The following is a 23,909-nucleotide window of genomic DNA, read 5'->3' on the forward strand; positions in this document are numbered from 1 at the left end:
AAGTTGATTTGTGTGTAGTTGATCTCTCTGCAGGTTGATTTGTTTGTAGCCGATCTCTCTACAGGTAATCTGTTTGTAGCTGAACTCTCTATAAGGTGATTTGTTTGTAGCTGATCTCTCTGCAGGTTGATTTGTTTTAGCTGAACTCTCTACAGTGTGATTGCTTGTAGCTGAACTCCTTACATTGTGTCTAGTTTCTAGCTGATGTCTCTACAGGGTGATTTTTTGTAGCTGAACTCTCTACAGGGTGATTTGTTTCTAGCTTATCTCTCTAAAGGTAGATTTGTGTTGATTTGTTCATTGCTGATCGCTCTAAAGGTTGATTTGTTGCAGCTGAACACCCTGCAAAGTGTTTTGTTTGTAGCTGATCACTCTAAAGGGTAATTTGTTTGTAGCTGAACTCTCTCCACAGTGACTTGTGTGTAGCTGAATTCTGTGTAACTGAATTCTCTAGAGAGTGACTTAATTGTAGCTGAATTCTCTACACAGTGCATGACCTGAACTTTCTTCAGTGTGACTTGTAATGTTCTGAATCTCTATAGTGATATATTTGCTTAACTCTCCACATGGTGACTGTCTTCTTGCTGAACTGTCTATAAGATTAACTGTTTGCAGCTGAAGTCCCTATAGAATAACTTGTGATGTAATAAAATTCTATAATGGAATAAATAAATTAGCCGAATGCTCTATTAGGGTGACTGTTCTATTAGAGTATCTCGATCTCGCATCTGCTACACGGAGTTGGCTTTCGAATCATAACTCAGTGGTTTGTAATCCGATTCTTCTGTACTACTGCAAGGACTTTCTATGAAGATTATTCCAGCTATACACCGATTTTCAGCTCATTGCTCTAAGCGGTTTGCCTAGTAGGCGTGAAAACTAATACTTTTTTATTCATAAAAATCGATCGCGTAATTGTGACACAGGTTGGGTTTTGTGTCATATCTCCGTGGTCTTTATCTCGATTCCTTTCAAACCACCAAAAGGCACTCCTACGATGGTTACTCCATCTACATAGCAATTTTCAGCTCATTCCATGAAGCGGTTTACCCTGTAGGCGTGACAACAAATCGATCTTGTTTTACGCGAATAATCGGTCATAACTCCTGAACCATTCATCGGATTTGTACCAAATTTGATGCTAGGATTCGCCGTTGGACTCCCTTTCTGTGTGCCAAATTTCAAGGCGATCGGAGTACGCGTTTGCGTGTTATAGCAATTTTTGCAAGTGTGCGAAAAGACGAAGAAGAAGAAGAAGAAGAAGAAGAAGAAGAAAAAAAAAACGAAGAAAAAAAAACGAAACTTTGGCAGCTCGTATCTCGGAAATGGCTGGAGCGATTTCCTTCAAATTTGGAATGTAGACTCCCTTGGCTGGCGGGCAACTGTGTAGCAAATTTGGTTCCAATCAGATAAGTGATCACCGAGATACAAATGTGTGAAAATGACGTTTTCGTTCTTCCTGTCAATATACTCACGGGTGTGGCGCGCCAGCTTCTTGGGCCGCACGACACACTACCGTGTGTCTTGATTTGAACGTGAATTATGTGGTTCATATGTTAGTTGGCACGAAAGCTGACATGCTCTAATTTCAACCAAGTTCAGCCATCTAGATAAAGTGGTAGTCAATATACAGTCTGATAAGTTGAGTCACTGTTTTCTACTAATGTAAAAACCTGTACCAGTTTATCATCTGATACTGTATGACCTCATTACAGTTTTTGTAGAAGTACGTTTGTGTTGATTGTCTGGAAAAAGTAGCTGTCACAACAGCAATTTCATAATAATGTACAAGAGACAGAAGAATGCAGTGAAGCAAAAAACATATAATAGAATACTGTGTACTAGTAGTGCAATCCAAGGATCAGGTGTTTGTTAGTAAGAAGCTATGCTTTGGTGCTAAGGCTAACAAAGTCAGCATCACTTTTTAACCACCGCACCTGTTTCCATCTCACAGATTAAATTAGAAGATGGCTAAATAATTATAGTTATACGGGCACAATGTGGAGTCTATGAAATTTATGAACCCGAAGGCCCGGGCTGTAGCGCACGAGCGAAGCGAGGGCGCTGCTAAGGGCCTGAGGGTTTATAAATTTCACAGACTCCATATTGTGCCCGTATAACTGCTTTAGACTCTATTTCACATTACACTCAGATTACTTAGACTCTATTTAGGCTGTTTTGGGTGGGTAATAAATCTCATAACTCCACCTTGTTTTCTAATATACTCCACGCCTTCAGGCACAATATAACACATGCTCAAAATCTAGGTTTATCCAATCGCTATGCATTGTTCACGTGCAGTGATTTAACGAGCGCTATTATTTTGTCACGTGAGGACTCATAGTTGCCATAGCGCTAGTATTATCGCAAGAAAACCAGCCGCTTTTTCCGAGCCTACAGCAGAAACAGCCGTGGATGAGGTAAGTAATCTGAGTGTAATGTGAAATAGAGTCTAAGGCAGTTATACGGGCACAATGTGGAGTCTATGAAATTTATAAACTCTCAGGCCCTTAGTAGCGCCCTCGCTTCGCTCGTGCGCTACAGCCCCGGCCTTCGGGTTTATAAATTTCATAGACTCCACAATGTGCCCGTATAACTATTATTTATACCTCATCCACGGCTGTTTCTGCTGTAGGCTCGGCAAAAACAGCTAATTTTCTTACAATAATACTAGCGCCATGGCAACTATGCGTCCTCACGTGACAAAATAATCGCGCTCGTTAAATCACTGCACGTGAACAATGCATAGCGATTGGATAAACGTAGATTTTGAGCATATGTTATATTGTTCCTGAAGGCGTGGAGTATATTGGAAAACAAGGTGGAGTATATGAGATTTATTACCCACCCAAAACGGCCTAAATAGAGTCTAAGAGGAACTGATTCATTAATACTTGAAATGCTTGGTACCTATCATGCAAATTACAGATGGAAAGATCATGATATCTAAACAAAAATTTTAATTGGTCTCAAAATCTGCTAAAAATGCCCTCAAGTTCAATATTAGATAGCTTAATGTACAAACTTCTCCTGAGAGGGCATGCTTCCAGATCCCCCTAGGCTGCTAATATTATGCATACCTTTCTTCCAAATTATTTAACTGCAAACTGTAGATGAACCTTATCACTCAACCTCTATATGTGACCAGATTTACAGAACCGAACCAAATCGCACATCAGGCAAAATCAAACTAACACCACCAGTGGATAGCTACACTATCTTACTACAAGTTTTGACCCTCAGCACTACTCAAACTACACGAGGCTGGTTTTAATAGACGTCTTTTCTGGGTGGTGTGGAGTACCCAAATGGCGGTTTCATGCCTTGTGAAGGACCTGGCTTGGCAAGAATCAGTGGTTTACTGGTGGACAGCCTTATAATGTTGGCCAGACGTGTTCTCTGTAGATATTGCTACATATCAGCCACTAAGGAGCCAGCACAGCCCTGTAATCTCGTGTCTGGACTCCAATCGTGGTCTGCCTCCATTTTGATGTCTATCTTTTGCCCTCCCCGCCACCCCCCAGCCTCCACCCCTTTGTGAGCACTCGTGATACTACTTCGCTCGTCCAACTGCTCAGATTTTCTATCTTATTTGGCGAGAAACTGTACAAGCAGCTACAAGTACTGGAAGTGGCTTGAAAGGTAACAGATTGATGCATCTTTTGTGTAAATTTCATACGCATGCTTGCTATCCTTGGAGAGTTATGCTGGCTTCAATTCTTTAAAACCGTTTATCTCGAAACTTCTAATGTGCGATTTGGATCGTTTTTCCAAAATCCAGTCACATATTCATACCCCTGGGCATCACAAATAGTTTGGATAACTACCTATAATATATATGTGACCAGCCCTGCGAAAACAGGACATATGTGACTGAATTTTGGAAAATCACCCATATTGGCGTGCATGAAATAATTAGAGTTTTCATGTTTAGTGGGTTGCTATTAAGAGCAAGGAAGAGTTTTGAAAATATTTCAAGAATTTTCTTGTAATTTAAGGTATTGAGAATGGCTTAAAATCATCAACAAGTATATTTGCACTATATAAAGTTTGTGATTTGATTATTAAATATTTTAGGTGTCAAATGCGCCCATATGGGTGATTTTCCAAAATTCGGTCACATATAGGCATATAAAATTTGCCTATTTTTCAAACTTTCATTTTTTATGCCACTGTTCTATGGTCAGGTGATTTTTAGCCTGTATTAAACATCGAATTTACCTTATAATAGAAGTTGCAGAATACAAATATTCTATTCCATGCATGTTATGTGACAGGGTGTAGTTTGTGCCCACATGCCCTATTTTCTCAGGCTCAGTCACATATGTCTCTGTGCAGCTTAGCATCCCCTTTGGAAATATCCTAGATCTGCCCTTGACAATAAGGACTTGTGAGTTCAATATCAATCATCTTTTTTTTAATATTCACAAGTTAGACTTACTTTCATACTGGGATTAGTAGCTTGTGATCAAGCTTGATAAACAGAAAGCCATCCTGTAATTTGCTCAGTGTACCATCATAACATAAATCTTGGTATGTGTACAGTATGCTATTTACTTAATTTGGTTGTCTACTGTAAGTCTGTTAACGTGTAAATAGTGAACTATTTGTTTATGCAGTTACCATTAGCAAATGTATAATTACATTAATTTTAATGGCAGAGTTACATAAAGTACATTGTTTAATCATTGTTAAAGGTATCAATGACTCATCAATGGTTGACATTGTGTGTAAGTGTGCAATCATCTAAAATCATCACTAACTAGTTCATCCTGGTATTCATTGTAATTATGTGTGTTCAGGAATATCAAGTAATTCAAAATCAATCATATTATTATTACGATCATTCTTTCTATACAAGAAATTCATCAATCTGTTCTTTAAAATTTCAAGTACTGTAAATTGCCTAAATTGGCAACATTGGAGAGACATGTGTATGTGATAAAATAAAATGTCATGATAATGCAAAACTGAATAAAAGTCAAACCGATCATGACATTTGAGACAATAGAAAAAAGGCTTTCAGAAACCCGATGAGCTAATGCATAAATTGTTGTGAGGTTTGTTAGCAGCAAAAGTTCTTGAATATAAACTATTTTGTTTTATAAGGAGCAATGGATGCATAAGTAATAGTGAATATGATGAGAGTTGCAGTTGATAAAAGTAAATTCACATCAGTTTGGAAGGCATAAAATACAAAAAGCAGCCCCCTTAAAATTATGTGAACTGCTGTCCAATAATAGTATCTATCCTTATAATGTGGACCTTGAAATGCATCAAGTAAAGGTTTAAAATGATTTATTATATTGAATCGTGATAAGCATCTTGTAAACAACAGAATGGTGTTCAAAAGAATTAGTAGTAAGAATAAGACAAGACATGTGATGAACAGTATGATACAGTACAGTAAACTTTACACCAAACAATGGAACAATCACTACTGGAGATTTTGTCCATGAAAATCCAATGAAAAAAATGTTGACCCTGTGAAGAGTGAAGTTTTCATTGGGTGGTCCCAATGAAATTTTATTTTCATAGCATTTTCATAGGAAAATTTAATGAAAACCCAATGAAAAATTACCACTGAAAACTCTGTGAAACTATTTTTCATGGAATTTTCATTGGTAATATTTCATTGGTTTTTCATTAAATTTTCCTATGAAAATGCTATGAAAATAAAATTTCATTGGGACCACCCAATGAAAACTTCACTTTTCACAGGGTGAACATTTTTTTTCATTGGATTTTCATGGACAAAATCTCCAGTAGCGAATGGCATCAATAGACCACATTAACTGTTGATGACCACTTGGTAATTGAGTTATGGTAGAATAAGAGAACAAGACTGTTAATACAGCTCTGAGAACACTTGTGTATGATAGTAGAAACAATGTAGCTAATAAAGGAAGAGATCTGGTATATGTCCATCGTAGCATTCTTAGAGTAGCGACTTGCTACGATGATTGAAATAGCAATTATTACGAGATAGAAAGGGAAGAACAACTGTAAGAACATTTTAGCATATCCATCCATTCCATTATAGAAACAAGTCTCAATACCCAAATCCAAATTACTAAATGAAATAAATACTCTGAGTGGATAAAATACATAATTATTTGTTAAGAATATTGAGTCATTGATGCTAATAATGTTACCATAAAATATTATTCCATTGATAGTACTATTAGTGACTGTGAGGTTGAGAAGATAAAGCAAAACTACCAGAACAATTCCAGCAATAATTATTATCATGCTGATCAGAATATGTATATTAGTACAGGTAGACAGTCATTCACTGGACAATTATGTGATATTAAATATTTAATTGCATTAGAATAATTCAAGGCCGGAGGAGACGGTCTAAAATGCATGACACGAGTAGTTACCTAGTTTCTCAGCCTAACTAAAGCACAGAACTACACGTATAGTATCTCCAATTACCTTACAGTACAGCATTGCATTCGTATCGTTTTGTACAGAAATGATTGTGGGTTCTACGTACAGTATCACGTGTGCTGACAGTTGGCATTTATCACGTGTAAGGCAGGTATCTTCTTTGATTCTAAACCAACACACTTATATCACAATTCAATCTTCATAAAATAATCATTAGCATTCCTTGGCTTGTCTCTCTTGGCTTCCTTTACTGGGCGAAGGGCTGGCAGTGACAAACCAGATGACTCATTCCTCGGCAAGAAGCTGCACACTCATACATTACATGGTGGCCATCTGGATGAGATGTTGAGTAAAAATCACTCCTCTTCAACTACCCACTCGTCCTGTCGAGATACCGAGCAAACTCTCAGTCTCACCCACATCGCGCCATTTTCGAATGCTGATTGGTCTCGTGACTGTCCACCAGTATATTTACGTGATGATCCGTTCACTTCATACAAACCAGTATAGTAGTATACAGCTGTGTAGCATTTTATTGTAGCTGTGTGAAATTCACTGTATAGTAATTATATCCTAGCTAAAGGGGACCATGTTGCATGGGTTCCCTGTGAAATTTGGGGGGAAAGTTGCAATTTGCTAGCTAGTTTTACTTTAAAATTTAGCATCAATTTTAAATTTTAAGGCATTTTCAAACCTTTAAATTGCAAAAATTCTGCAGCTCCTGGGGGTTGCACCCCCAGACCCCCCTTGAACTTCTAATTGCTAGCTATAACTAAATGAACCATACAGCAAGTTTCATGCTGTGTCCCCCGCTGTAGCTATGTCAGGTCTACAATTATACATAATATAGAAAGTCTGAAGAACAACAGATAGACCTGAGCATATTTATATAGCTAACTAGCAGTGAAATATCACTAAAATTGCATATCTGAGTGTCTAATTTTCAAAAATTTCCTGTGGGGGCATGCCCCCAGACTCCCCTAGAATGCTCGTGCTTCACACTTCGCAGAGTGTGCTTCACACACTGTGCAACAGCTCCTCTCTCATTGGCATGTATACAGTAGCAATTTCAACATTATAGTCAATGGCCTGACCAACCCAATTTTCCCTCCTCCGGCCCTGTAATTATGAACAATTATCCAAGTGCTAGCAGGACGTGTGATAGTTGGTTGATCAATGTAACAGGTGTCAATGTGAATGCTACTATTACTAAGATAAGGATCACAATCGCATACTCCATTTTGTAATGTGAATCCAACTGGGCAAGAGAGTATTTCAATGAAAAATACCTCATAAATATTATACAGACATGGTGATGATGTTAAAAACAATTCACACATTCCTGAAGTATCTGTGACAATGGTGAAGTTAAATGTTTTAGAACAATTAGTAGTAGTGTTAAGTAGTTCGTTTTGATGTGCAATATTGCAAGCTGAAGTAGGCAAATGAGGACTAAGTTTCTATGTACAAGATATTGTATCCATCATTACTTGGAACACAAAGGTCAGCTTGTAGCACTTGTCCAGGATACACAGGTCCTAGGACATCAACACTACAGTCAATTACAGTATGTTATGTGAACAATAACATATTATTGGACTGGTCTTTTTATCATTGATTCGGATTATTTGTTGATTTATATTCCATGCAGATTTGTAACCATAAAATACTGAACTAGGTATCCATTTACAGTTTGAAGAGAAATATAAATCACAGACTTGTTCATCTGAAGTAATAAAATTGATAGTATAGTCTTTAGTAGAAACGTTTTTCCAGTTTTGTAAAGCAACATATTGGAAGGAACAAGGATTATTATTCATCTTCAGTTCAAAATCTATTGTTTTATTATAATGAACATTATACATGAATGTAACATTAGTGTGATCTGTAACCTTAATGTAAGTTGGTTCAGAGTAAAGAAATATTACATTATTGCATTGATTCTCCTGGAACATGATGTCTTTGCTGAACACTATATCACTGAAGTGGCTACTTATAATCCGCTGAGCTATATTATGTGATATTTTCACTGGTCCTATTACAGTAGTAGCCATATTATACATGCCGATTATTGCATGGAGGTGGTTCCTAGACCAACTCTTGAATATTTCAGTCGGTCCATTATTGCTAAATTTGCTTTACATGGAGATTGGTTATCATCATTGTTAAAATGCAACACAGGGCTTGAGTTCTCTGTAAACTGACATTTGTGAATGGTGATGTTAGCTGGTTGTAGACAATCTGTAGAAATCATTGCCAAATTTGAAACCGAAAAAAAATACCAGTGACGTCCATGCATTGTTATTGTGAAATGTACAATTGTGTAATACAGTAGCATGGACGATTGCACACTAGGCATTTGAATTCTAATCAAAGGATTGATAATGAAGTTTAAAATGTCAGAAAATATATTGAATGTGAATTTGCAGTTGTCTATTAGCACTACTAGCTTTACAGTTGTTTTAGCATAAAGAGAAATAATTTGTTGATCCATACCATAAAAATGAGAATTAATTATTGCAATTGTCACATCAAAATCAATGGGATCACATCAAATCAATGGGATAAAGTAATAACTTTATACCAGCATTCCCTTTGCCAATAATAGAAATATTGTATGCTTCCACAATACTTAATGTATGGTTGGTACTAGACAGTAGCTCATATATCGATGTAATTACATGATATGGATAATGTGTTTCTCCAGTATGTCAACCCGATGAGATTGAGCACTTTAAGTCCATAGCATAAGAATTTAATATTTTCTAATTTGCATGAAATACAAGTATCACTTGTCAAACTGGCTACTGTAATACCCAATTCAGTATAAAATGATTCATATCACACTGCTTTAGCATTAAATTTCATATTATGTGACATACCAATATACAGAAGTGACCGAGGGGAGCAACCAACCAATAATGGTAATGAATGATCTGTGGATTCACCAATCAAAGTAAGTTATTGACATTATGAAGTTCTGTGTTTGCAGGAACCCAGTGTTCTCCAGGCAAGAAATGAAGTTCAACATCTGACAAAACTGGTAGTGTTCCATTATAACCCAGCAAAAATTGAGTGAGGGTAGCACAAGGTTGGAATGGACAACTTACATTAGTTGAGTTGATTGGTAAGACATAAAATACATCAGCATCTATGGTTATCAAACATAAATAATGTAGTTGACGATTAAGATTTGAATCAATTTTATTGTACTGTTGTCCTTAAGCTGCAAAATGTTTATCGCAATTTGTTTTTCACCATTTTAATAGTTAAATAACAAACATAATAATCATATACATGCATGCTCATTGTGCTATTGACATTACAGTGAAACTGCTTATCAGTTGTTAGCTAGCCATTCCAATATTATTGCAGCATTTCTGCAGAAATATCAAATGACTGTTTTGTTTATAGTACACCTCCTGTTCTATACCACATAAACACTGTGCATACACATGTATAGAGCTCTACTTTAAACAGATAGATACACATATATCTATTATCAAGAGTTCATAATATACATGTAAATATATGTACTACTTTCACACCTCAGATCAAAGGAAAGCTACTGCATATATATCACATATCGCACTGACTCAAAATGTGACCGAATTTGACAAAACCAGGCTTCCACACACTGTGAAAAAGGAGGGATATAATATGGTATTTCCAGTGGCTTATTGAATACAAATAAGCCATAATATAAATCCTGCATTATACTCGTCTTATACTGTACTTTAGTATAATCCATACTATACTATTACATATATGGTTTCAGTTTATTTACCACATTACCTCAAATAGCTTATATCTAATATAATGCCCACACTATACCATCACATATATGGTTTCAGTATGTTTAACACATTAACTAAAGCCTTGTGTGTGAGATTGTTAATATAATACAGGTTATATCAAGCTTTTTTGTATTCAATAAGCCACTGGAAATACCATCTTATATCCCTCTTTTTTCACAGTGACACACATCCAATTTAATGACTTTGAAGGAACATAACTCATTGTAGATGTATACAATCAGTTTCATATTTGGACCTACTATTTCATAATTGTATGAAAAGAACGTGTGAAAATTCCAGGGCAATAGCATGTTGGGTAAGGTTAAAGGCAAAGAATTGGATGTGTGTGGAAGCCTGGTTTTGTCATATCCGGTCACAAATGTTAACGAGATATACACACTGCTACCAGTGCATATATCCTGTTAAGGTAGTGCGTATATCTCGTTGCACACTGCCTTAACGAGATATATGCACTGCCACCAGTGCGTATATCTCGTTAACTTGAGACATTGCATACCTAATAGGTGAGTACACTATATCCAGAAATCATCAGATTTCTTTGATGTTTTACTGTTATCCTCTTCTCTTATATAGGGAATCAAGTAAGCTGTGATTATGGGATTGAATTCTGCCAAACAACCTGTGATTGTGGGATTCAATTTTAATACATTAACAGTAGTTTGTCTTTTACTTTTGTAAATGTAGCAATTAAAATAACATAATTAACACTAATCTCTTAAAATTGCTATATTAGCAATAATAAAATCAAACTACTGTTTGATGTATTAAAATTGAACACCACAATCACAGTTTGTTTGGAAAATTCAATCCCACAATCACAGCTTGCTTGGTTCCCTATATAAGACAAGGGTATAGCAACTACAAATTTTGCTAATTAGGTGAGTCTACATGCTAAAGTAGAACATAATAGTTATACCAGAGACAAAATCACCTTAATTACTACCACAATTTATTATAATAATACAGACCTCAAATCGAGTAAGCGTACATGATTAGTTAATAACTAGACACCAATTAAAGATTTAAAAGTCCTTTACATACAGGTTTACATGTATTTGTCTTTAAAAGATTATGAATTACAGTTTTAAAATGACAGCTTTCAGTTTTTAGAAGCTTTTCAAGATTAAATATGTAATTGTCTGATTAACGAATAGCAAATAAATTATTTCTTAACAGATACGAATATTTCTTACGAAATGAATATTCATACATACCATTCATTTCAGCCTTAATAAAAAGTGAACAGACTAGTTTAAAATAATTTTAAAATTAAAATGTGGGAATAGAGATTGCTGATAAAAGTAAAGAAGCACAAACCTATATAACAAGCCAGCATGTTAAACACACAGAGATTTCTACTTGGACACAATAGAGGCTACGAAAAAGCAGTAGTTTCCATATGTGACTGTGCCTGCGATAATAGGGCATGTGGGCACATGATTTTTGCCTACTTTTTCACACTTTCATCACTCATAACATTTTGTACCATTACACTATGGCATTGTAATTTTCAGCTCTTAGTAAGCATGTCATTGGCATCATGATGCAAGTTACAGAATGGAAATATACATTTCCAGTACTGAGATATAACCTGTAGAGTGATGGAGTGTAGTTTGTTCCCACATGCCCTGTTTTCGCAGGCCCGGTCACATATATTAAGGGCAGGTAATACTAAGAATGCTTCTTTATTAGTGTTTATTTGAACCCAAATAGAGATCTCTGCGTGTTTAACTTGCTGGCTTGTTTGAGTATTATTTCTTTACTTATTTCAGCAATCTCTATTCTCATGTTGTAATTTTAAAAATTATTTTTAGAGTAGTAGTAATTTTGCTGCTGTGCACAAATACATACGTATCGTCTCATCTTCCCACAACAGTGGTAGAGGTACTCATGTATACATGATGTTGCTGCTGTATATCATGGCAGAAGTACAACGATTAGTCAGGACTTACTTTCCCAAACTATACATTGTACATCTGACTTGCGGACTGAGGTGCCTGCTCTATTCATTCCAAATCAAAACACATTTTATACTGTGCTACAAACAGCTAGTTAGGCTATTTGACTACTGTTGATATTTTGCCAAACTACTAGATCTCTTTCTGTGCTTGTGTTTCTGGACTACATACGTATAACAATCTACTGCCTTGTAGTACAACTCTAACATACTACAAGGACAGTAGATTGTGACTTTTTTTCCACCTAATCGATTTCATACCAGGTGTCTTTGCTAGGACACTTGTCAATCAGGTAGAAAAAAGTCACCTGGAAGCATTCTGTGACTGTTACAATGCTCTCAGTGGGTAGAGATCCTCCTCTAGCATCTGTCACTATCACTCATATACTCACCCTTTCCTTGCTCCTAAAAGTAGTTCACCATCAATTAGTTGCCCTGATCCGCCACTTCTATATTGTATAATTTATTTGCTCAAATTTTTGGTGGTTATTTGTACACTGCCAATACAAGAAAAGCTTTATTTACTTATAGTGAGAATATGGTGATACACTAGTACATATCAGCCAGAAATCAGCCATACATTACCATCACAACACCTAGGTTGGTACAGTCAAGCTCAAAATTGCCTTCAAAGTGACCCAGAATACTTCCATTAAGTTAGTGCAAACTTATTTTTAAAATTTTAATTGAATTATTGATGTAACCATAGGCTTAGTAATACTGTAGAAGCTGATTCAAATATGCCATCAACAGTTACATTGCATGTATATTATTCTTTACATTAGATGATCAAAATGAATCACTGCAACAATGGTATAACCTAATACCACAAACAAACTGGCTCAAAGTAACCCTGTCATTCTCTATGATAGTGCCATACTGGCTGTTGACCAGTTGGCTGTGACTGAGGTAAAATGCTTGATAGTTTCAACTAAATAAACTATGTCTTGTGGTTCACCCACACCACCTTCACCTGGCTCCAGTTATATTCTTAATATCTAGGAGTCAAATTTAACAAATACTGTAATCAGTACACAGCATTTTTTCCATTAGCTACAGTATGCAATAGTTTTAAAAATTCATTTAATTCTAAGTTAACTTTGAATGGATTTTGTAAAAAAATATGTTGAAACATATTATGTTTATTGACACTCTGAGCCTGTCTGATTACTCTAATAAAACATTTATTCTATTAATAAGCTACAAAACGCTTTTAAACAAACAATGACATATAGGTATGTTGTATAACCTATGCACTTGATGGATATCAATATAAAAATATTATTTTCTTTTTGCACAGTATACGGCACAGCAGTTTAAAGTACACATTCAGTCAACCATATGTTGGGAGTGGCTTCCAAACTTTCATGATCTCTACTATACTACAGTATTATAGTATGTACGCATCGAGCTGGATCCTCAAAAACATTTAATAACTGATGCAATTACACACAATCGTGAAATTTGGCTCAGTTGTAGCACTGCTGGACCCACTAAAATATTCAAAGATCTGTTTTTTTCAATGCCTAGTATTATTTGTTTATGATCAATCTAAATTTTTACCATAAAATAGAATTATTGCACCATACTACAAGTACAACATTTCACATACTTTTAGCTAAAATAAGAAACAATTACATAACATGATTAACATACTAAAGTTTTCCTAATAATATACATGTGCTAAAAAGTTATGCATACAACTAGTTAGCTCTACAACTAGTCTAAGAACATTGTCTATTTTTCCTACAATACAGTGCCTAATCAACTACAGTGCTTACAAACCATCTTGTGAAGTACGGTATCGTACATAATTGGGAACAACAGGTTGTAATGTGATGAACCGATTAACATCCACCATATGTGATTCTTCATAACATTTGCCAGACAAATAGTAGTGATGCACTAGTTGAATTTTCCGTGGTCCTGATCGTAGGGCAGTGTCAATTTGTTTTAGTTCTTTTATTAGCAACTCGATGTGAGGTAAAGTTGATAGAGCCATGAGATGATAGTCAGGTGTCAGTAAATATAAATCCTCTATATCATTTAGAAGAATGTACACTAGTATCTCATCACAGTATGGCATAACCTCTTTTACCATGACAAGTGCTTGTTGTGCTAACAACCCAATAGGGTAAGATCGGATATGCCTATCTATTGTTTGAATAAAATTGTGATAGTTATTTTCAGTTAAACACCGTTGAACACTTTGATTCAATTTTCTGCTCAATTTGTAAGCATCTCTTAATATTTTATGACAGTCTCTTATCAAAGAGTCAATTTGATTACACAATTTTGAAAATATTGCATTATTTGGTGATATTATTAACTTGCTTTTTATCTGTCGTAATACTATTATGGCATCGTGTGGATCTGTTGTAATGTATGAGTTTATCATTTTGAGATATAATGGTAAGTAACAGTTTTCTAATGCATTTTTTTGATACTTCACAAAGTCCATAGCAGGTAATGAGTTTACATCATCTACACCATAGGAATGCAATATCAGCTGTTTTGATTTGTCACGAACTGAATCATATGAATGGTAAGGTGAGAGTGTCATCACTTCATCACTGTCTATATTCTCAGTGACGTATTGACTAATAACAGCATGAACCTCCACACACTGCTTATGCGGAGGAATTTTAAATTTGGTAAACTGGACTAAGCCATATGCCCACAGTACATCAACAATGTCTGTTGCTTCTTGTTCAGTAACCTTCCATAAATTGGGTAATAATGCAGTTTGTTGAGAAACACCAATTCCAGTCCATAATATTAACATCTTCATTTTATCAGTCTGTGTTTTTGTTAATAAATCAAAGGTCACTTCAATACATACTTTTACTGCATATTTTCGGCTTCTCTCAATGTTGTTCTTGTCAAAAGCTGATAGACCTCTACCATGTAATCTTGCTCGTACATTTTGAATAGATTCATAGTATGACAACTTGCATGTATTTAGATTATGAGACAGCTGCCCTCTTATAAGGGAGAGTAACAGTGGCCACAGGTGGACATCTTGAGCTAGTTCATCAAGTAAGCTTACATCCTCTTGTGACAGTTGACTGATATTAATCACTCCACATGTTAGTAGAGAGATAGCTTCATTTTGCTCCATTGGACCTACACCAACTACCTGTTTGGTAGGTATGTATCGTACAATATCATTCATCCTCGTAGTGAGGACTATTTTACAGCTACTAAATGCCTTCACTATTGGCTCAGCATCTTCAACATGCCACACATCATCAATAACGACAAGAAGATTACGACAACAATTACTTGTGAGTTGATTGATTTCTTGCTCAGCATGATTGATGTCACCTTGTTTCAAATATTTGCCAGTTAGCAAGTGATATAACTGACTAAGTTTCATACTGGGATCAGTAGCTTGTGGTCCAAGCTCAATAAACACAAAGCCATCTGTAAATTGCTCTTTAATTACAGAATGATGACATAGAGCTATAACAGTTGACGTCTTTCCAAATCCACCAGCTCCACTCACTGTTAAACTTGTTCCATAACTGTTAGGGTCAATTGTGGAATGACATATCTTAGCAACTATTTCATTTAATACAAGTTGACGAGGTACATAATTTGGTGGTAATGGTGGGGGTGGTGGACACTTTATTCCTGTAGTAAATATAATAGAATTAGTATTGATAATGAGGTCTGCCATTGGCACAAATGGATATTTTATTTACTTATCAGTACTTTTGGTACACATACACACGTACATCAATTCTGGTACAGGAAGGTACTAAGTATAAAGTACACATAATGATGTGCTAAAGGCCTGTAGGCTTTCACCACAGCTACAGCCAAAAGGGAGTAATTATAAGGGTTATGAAAAATATCACATGATAGACAATCAAAGTATGGTAGTACTGTTTAAATAGGGATCGCCCTGAAAATTTTGCACGCCACCCAAAATTCCACCTTTAAAATCATCCTAGAGATATTTTACGTGATGAAAATCACCTTTATGGAATAGTACTAGTCCTTATATTAAGTAAACAGCATTAAATATTAACAATTTCAGTGTTGTAGCACAGCTAGCTACAGTGTAACTCATGACTGTTCTTTTAGAATATCACACATGACTGTTGTATTAGAGTATCTTGAGTCAGCCAAGGGGTCTGCAGCAAGCTAGACCAGTAAAGGGTTAGGTTATCTTGTTTAGTGTTAAGTAAATAGCTAGATCATAAAGAGGTGTGGTCTTTATACTCTATTGCTATTATAATTAGTCCACCTATAGAATTTTGATAGTTGTATGTGGTTGTCTGTTCTTTGTATACTGTTTTTGTACCTATTTTGTGTATGGTTTTTCCCTACACTCCTCTGTGGAAGGTCAGCTATGCCAAACAGAGGAGTTTAATCAAAAATCAAATCAAATCAATGGGTGTTATCGCAAACCTATAAATGGATCCACATCATTTAATTAGTGTACTCTTATAGTAGCACTGGGACTGAAGTGCTTCTGAAATCCAGCTCTGAAATAATTCTGTGGAGTCTAAATATGCTGCTGCAAGAAAGTGTAGATATGGAAAATTAATGTCCCGACATGGTTTCGTTGGATGAAAAAGACAAGCAGCCTGATTGAAGATACGAAAAAGAAAAGACAAGGCACAGAGGGGTAGTCTATACTCATCAGAACCTGAAAAAGGAACATCTTACTGGCGAGTTTGTTTTGTGGCATAAAATGGTGGTTGTGTGCTGATTTGTTTGGCCTCTAGCCTTGCAACTGTGGTCAGGCAGTCAGTCAGGCAGTGAGACTAAAATTCGAGTTTTGGTGATGATTTAAATTTCTATATCCGGCCACCTTTAAGTGTTTTGTTATATTTAATGCTGTAATGTATATTGTATGGACTAATACTATTTTATAAAGGTGATTTTTGTCATGTAAGATGTCTCTGGGATGATTTTTCAATGGTGGAATTTTGGGTGGCATGCAAAATTTTTGGGGCAATCTATACATAAACGGTACTTCCATACTGTTCGATATTTTTTTTAGATTTCATTTAGTTTTGGTAAAGATACTACACAAAATTACAATTTAAGGTGAAAAAGCATTAGAGTCTATAATATTAAAAGCCATCAGTGTTGTAGCACCTGAGCAAAGCAGAAGCACTGTCTTGACGGTGGTTAAATTACATAGGCATGCGCCTTTGGTCTAATATCTAGCATATTGAGACCTTAATCCTGAATGGATGTTTGTAAGAGAGAAATCATTAGAAATGTAGCATTAATTAGTAAATACAAATAACTTCACAAGGAATGTGTGTCGTGCGGCCCAAGAAGCCGGCGCGCCACACCGTGGGTATATTGACAGGAAGAAAGAAAACGTCATTTTCACACTTTTGTATCTCGGTGATCCCTTATCCGATTGGAACCAAATTTGCTACAGAGTTGCCCGCCAGCCAGGGGAGTCTACATACCAAATTTGAAGGAAATTTCTCCAGCCATTTCCGAGATACGAGCTGCCAAAGTTTCGATTTTTTTTCTTCATTTCTTCTTCGTGTTTTCGCACACTTGCAAAAATTGCTATAAAACGCAAACGCGTACTCCGATCGCCTTGGAATTTGGCACACAGAAAGGGAGTCCAAAGGCGAATCCTAGCATCAAATTTGGTGCAAATCCGATGAATGGTTCGGGAGTTATTACCGATTATTCGCGTAAAACAAGATCGATTTTTGTCACGCCTACAGGTTAAACCGCTGCAGGAATGGAATGAGTTGAAAATTGCTATGTAGATGGAGTAACCATCGTAGGATGGCCTTTTGGTAGTTTGAAAGGAATCGAGGTAAAGACCACGGAGATATGACACAAAACCCAACCTGTGTCACAATTACGCGATCGATTTTTTTATGAATTAAAAAGTAGGAGTTGGTTAGATGAAGCAGCCTCTGCCAGTATCTCTGCCTCTCAGAGGATTTTCATGGCGAGACAATGTAAAGAGTGGTGTCCGAACTAGATACGTAGTTAGCTAATATTGTAATTATCATTGTAATTGTATATGTATAATTGTGTGTGCGTTTTTTTTCCTCTTTTTGTACCTTGCCATGCCCACAGTAGTGCTCTAGGCAGCCTACTCTGTGGTCGCATGCAGTCCGAGGTTACACATGCTTCTTTCTTTTTCATTCCTGTACATATTTTCTCATGTAATGATGGCTCTCTCTCTTAAGTTTTTACGCCTACTAAGCAAACCACTTAGTGCAATGAGCTGAAAATCGGTGTATAGCTGGAATAATCTTCATAGAAAGTCCTTGCTGTAGTACAGAAGAATCGGATTACAAACCACTGAGTTATATGATTCGAAAGCCAACTCCGTGTAGCAAATTCGAGATCGAGATACTCTAATTTTTTTTTTTTTCATTATTAATGAACACGTTTTAACAACACATAAAAACAATTGTTCTAATCAGTAAAAATACGGCTCTCCACTAGGCGCAGCTCAGTGGAAACAGTGGGGAGCTCGGTTGACTGCAGCTTTCTGCTCCCACGGATGGCCAGTACAGCGGAACGTAATAGGGAAAATGATAAAGCACAGCGCATCCAGGAGAGTGTCTGGTTGTAAGACGTATTGTGCTTCTGTGATAAAAGATCTGCCAAATGGTTGTAGAAAACAGTAGCCTCCTTGCCCAAACCACCAAAAGTTGAAAATACTAGCGGGGTGAAAGATCCACAGTCAACACTGCGTATACGATCCCCATATTCTTGCTTCTTCTCGAGCTCATGTCGACGAAAAAGGGAAGCAACCCGGGTCTGATGATAACTTGGTGCGTTGGGATGGAAAACCCTGACGTCAAACAATGCACTTTGTCGTCTGCCCCAGAAGCCCCTTGCATGGATGTCAGCTCTTGCGGTATTACTGCAGTTAGCTGAAGATGGTGTAATTAGTTCCCCATTAAGTGGCAGTAATGGAGGTTCAACAGTAACATCATGACACACTTCTTGTAACCATTCTGCTGTTAAGTCTCAAAGTTCATTACGGCGGATGAAAGTCAAGCCACCATGTCGACAAATCATGGCATGATCAACACTAAATGAAGTTCCACAAACACAGTGACTTGGAATATTTGCTAGTTGCCAGCCATACCTCAGACACAGTGCATCTCTAAATTCTTGTTTGTTCAAATGAAACCTCTGCTCTTGAAGTGGAAGAGCAGTTAACCAAAGTGAAGAGCATTTAACACTGATTAATTCAATGGTTCGTTGAAGCGGAGGATCTACACAAGACTTGATATTGGCTAAGCTAGAAGTCATTATTTGTTGTCTGGACTGACGGATGGTAGAGCGAGCCTGTTGAAGGCAAGGGATATGAAAGTTCTCAGTTTGCTGTTGTATCATAGCAACTAAACTAGCACTCAGCAGCCTAGATGATGAAAACTGGGAATCACTACAGCAGGTGGGGTTGGTAATGTTCAGTCCACCAAAGTGACAAGGGAGTGAAAGTAGTTCCCTCTCCACCTCAGAACTGGGCATTCGACCTGTTAAAGCAGGAAGAAAGTGTTGGTGAATAGCTTCTTCAAGTGGTTGAAAGAATGCACCCACTGATTCGATGGTACGCATTACATAATTCCAGCGATGCTTGATACTGTGGGTAAAAGCACTGTACGCACTATGAGGATGAGTTTCAGCAATGTTTGATAAAGATAAAATCTCCTCAGACCACATTTTTACTTTGTTAGAGACATAGCTTTCTGTAAATGATCTAGTTCCAATAGCAGCACCCAAGTGACGTTGACCCTCGCAAGAAATCTGTATATTAGTGCCATTAAACAGTGTTTGAGCAAAATTGAGTTGATCTGGCTTCACTATGAGGCATGTTTTAGCAGCATTTGGAAAGTAGCCATACATAGGGCCATAAGTCAAAAGATGTTTCCACCAATGCAATTAAGAAGCAAGTTGTCCACCCGCAGTAGCATCATCAGCATACCACACCTGTGAAACATCCGGCTGAGACTGACGAAGAGAACGTATTAAGGGGGTAACGGCCAGAGCATACATGGCCATAGCAAGAGGATCACCTTGTGTTGTGCTTGTGCCTTCTGTCAAAGCTATCTCTCCCTCTCCAGTAATGAATAGTCTAATAGGCACCCCATAGGTGTTTGTAAGAATAGTTGCAAAAGATGGACACAGAATTGAAGTGTTATACAGAGCACTTTGGCGATTAACCTGGTTGGAGGCATTACTGGCATCAACCAGTAAAACAGCATCAGTATTCTCATGTGCAAATATTTCTCTCATGGCATGGATGGCAGCTTCTGCCCCTGCATCATGACCAGCACAAGTCTGTAATGCACCGGCAGCCAACTGAATGTCAGTACGAATAACATAGAGAATAGCTTTAGCAATAATTCTCCTTGAAACATCACCAATCCCAATTGGTCGTACTCCTGGTTTCTTGTCAAGTGGAATAAGCCAACAGGCAACAAAAGCCATAAGTTCTTTAGAATCAACCTTCTGTGTACACAAACGTCGTGCGACAGCAGCTAGAGAGTTACATAAGCTTACTGAAGCACGTCCAAAGGATGAGCACAGCCTACGCCAGGAGCATGCATCCACACCAGATGGACCAGCGGCACCTTGGGTATGAAAAGCTGCCAATTTAATTAGATCTCCAGTTAAACGGTCAAATAAAATAGGATCATAGGATGGTGCATTAGCATTATCAGAGGATAAAAGGGATTCGGGAACTGCCATTCTTGTAGGGGGATGCTTGTCAATAAGGATGTCCTTCACTAACTGAGTTAAAGGATAACCAGCATCATCCAAACCACATGGTATCTGAGAGTCCAATGACAAGACACCACCTCTAGCATCTGCAGAAAGGAGTTTAACTGCAGCAGAAATCTTGCCCATTGACATTGGACGATCAAAATCACGAGCCACATTACTGAGACCAGTCTTGTGAATAGCAGATTGAAGATGATCCTGAATGCATTTTCCTTCCTTGATTAGGGCTGAAAAATCACCAGCATGCCACAAAGCAAGACGACGTTCCAAACATGTGGTATGATCTTTGGTTTTACTCTTGGCATGAGGTTTTTGGAGAAGTAGCACCTGAAAAATAAAACAGGCTGTGAGAGCAATAGAGTGAAGAGTTGTGTTATCGGCATAGGCTTGATATATAGCCTAGCAAGCTCCAGTACAAATTCTTTACCTATCCTACCAGATGGAACTAAAAAACTATTACGTTTCCAGTGAATAACTTCTTCATAAGCATCATTAATAGACTCAACAACAGTAGTACCATCAATCTCTCCCCACTGAAATTCAACACATTGATCTGTAGGATAGAATGAAGCAGACGGTGGCAAATTAGTTGTAGTAGCTTGTGAGGATGATACAGATGTACAAGTGGGACATATAAACATATCCATCTGTTATCCAGCAGCTGAAGTTACATTCACACACTCACCATGATACCACTTGTCACATTGATCACAACAAATCATAAAACGCCCATCCTCAGGTTGATGACATAAACAAAACAATTCTTTGGAATGATTATCTTGCAGCTTACATTCGGATGTTCTCAAAGAGTTGCTGCTAGCATTACGTTGCTGACGAGCCAGCAGTCGTGAGCTACGACGAGTTTCCATTTAAGAGTTCTAAATAAAGCACACTGTTCTCACCCAGTATAGCGGCGACACAATCACGAACCGAAAAAGATACGACAAAACGATGACAGGACAATCAGTTAGTACACTAAACCTTCTGAAACCATCCACAGTAAAGGTTTCTCGCACAGTCTTCATGTCGTACCATCGTCGCACACAACCCACAATCGCTCAGGCAACCCACCAGATACTCTAATAGAACAGTCACGCTAATAGAACATTCAGCTAATTTATTTACTCAATTGTGACCAGATTTTACAGAACCGAACCAAATCGCACATCAGGCAAAATCAAACTAACACCACCAGTGGATAGCTACACTATCGTGCTACAAGTTTTGACCCTCAGCACTACTCAAACTACACGAGGCTGGTTTTAATAGACGTCTTTTCTGGGTGGTGTGGAGTGCCCAAATGGCAGTTTCAGGCCTTGTGAAGGACCTGGCTTGGCAAGAATCAGTGGTTTACTGGTGGACAGCCTTATAATGTTGGCCAGACGTGTTCTCTGTAGATTTTGCTACATATCAGCCACTAAGGAGCCAGCACAGCCCTATAATCTCGTGTCTGGACTCCAATCGTGGTCTGCCTCCATTTTGAGGCCTATCTTTTGCCCTCCCCGCCACCCCCCCAGCCTCCACCCCTTTGTGAGCACTCGTGATACTACTTCGCTCGTCCAACTGCTCAGATTTTCTATCTTATTTGGCGGGAAACTGTACAAGCAGCTACAAGTACTGGAAGTGGCTTGAAAGGTAACAGATTGATGCATCTTTTGTGTAAATTTCATACGCGGGCTTGCTATCCTTGGAGAGTTATGCTGGCTTCAATTCTTTAAAACCGTTTATCTCGAAACTTCTAATGTGCGATTTGGATCGTTTTTCCAAAATCCAGTCACAATTATAGAATTCTATTACATTTATTCTGTAGGGAATTCAGCTGCAAACAGTTAATCTTATAGACAGTTCAGCAAGAATCAAGTCACCCTATAGAGAGTTCAGCTACAAATATATTGCTGTAGTGATTCAGAACATTACAAATCATACTGAAGAGAGTTCAGCTATAAACAAGTCATGCACCCTGTAGAAAGTTCAACTACAAAAAATTCACTCTGTAGAAATTCTGCTACAAACAAGTCTTCATGCAGAGAGTTTAACAACCAAAATCCACCATTTAAAGACTTCAACTTTACTGATAAGTTACTCTGTAGAAAGATCAGCTAGAAATAAGAGAGAGCTCAGCTAGAAAACATCACCTTGTAGAGAGTTCAGCTACAACCAAATCACACTGTAGAGAGATCAGATAGAAGAAGCCATCTTGTAGAGGGTTCAGCTGTGAAGTGATCACCCTAGAGAGTTCAGCTAGAAAAAAAAATCACACTGTAGAGAGTTCAGCTACAAAGAACCCATCCTGTAGAGAGATCATCTAGAAACAAGTCACCTGTAGCGACATCAACTACAAAGAAATCATCCTGTAGAGAGTTCAGTTACAAACAAATCGCTCTGCAGAGAGTTTGGCTACAAAAAATAACCATGTAGAGTATTCAGCTACAAACAAATCACCTTGTAGAGTGTACAACTAGACACAAGTCACCCAGTAGAGAGATCAGCTACAAGAAATTACATTGTAGAGAGATAAGCTAGAAGAAATAACCTTGCAGAGAGTTCAGCTACAAAGAAACCATCCTGTAGAGAGTTCAGCTACCAACAAATCGCCCTGTAGATACTTCAGCTACAACCACATCAGAGTTTATCTACAAAGAAACCATCATGTAGAGAGTTCAGCTGCAAATAAATCACCCTGTAGAGAATTCATCTACAAACAAATCGCCCTGTAGAGAGATCAGCTAGAAGAAGTCACCTTGTAGCGAGTTCAGCAACAAAAACCACCCTGTACAGAGTTCAGCTGCAAACAAATCACCTTGTAGAGAGTTCAGCTATAAACAAGTCACCCTGTTGAGAGATCAGCTACAAAGAAACCATCCTGTATAGAGTTCAGCTACAAACAAATCACCCTGTAGAGAGATCAGCTAGAAGAAGTTAGCTTGTAAAGAGTTCAGCTACAAAGAAATCATCATGTAGAGACTTCAGCTACAAACAAATCACCCTGTAGAGAG

General features: G+C 37.4%; 1 protein-coding gene across 3 annotated transcripts in view; it reads right to left on the minus strand.

Annotated features, from left to right (window-relative positions):
• Nucleotides 1–13,760: 13,760 nt before the first annotated feature.
• The window catches only part of LOC136246537 (uncharacterized), a 67,336-nt gene continuing 57,187 nt past the window's right edge, over nt 13,761–23,909 (minus strand). For all 3 annotated transcript variants that reach the window (XM_066038032.1, XM_066038031.1, XM_066038030.1), the window contains one exon: nt 13,761–15,807. In XM_066038032.1, coding sequence (XP_065894104.1) covers nt 13,949–15,807 — 1,859 coding nt within the window. In that variant the 3' untranslated portion in view covers nt 13,761–13,948. The remainder of the gene's footprint in view (nt 15,808–23,909) is intronic.

This window comes from Dysidea avara, chromosome 2 (assembly GCF_963678975.1).
Source record: "Dysidea avara chromosome 2, odDysAvar1.4, whole genome shotgun sequence".
In the NCBI taxonomy this organism is placed as follows: Eukaryota; Metazoa; Porifera; class Demospongiae; order Dictyoceratida; family Dysideidae; genus Dysidea; species Dysidea avara.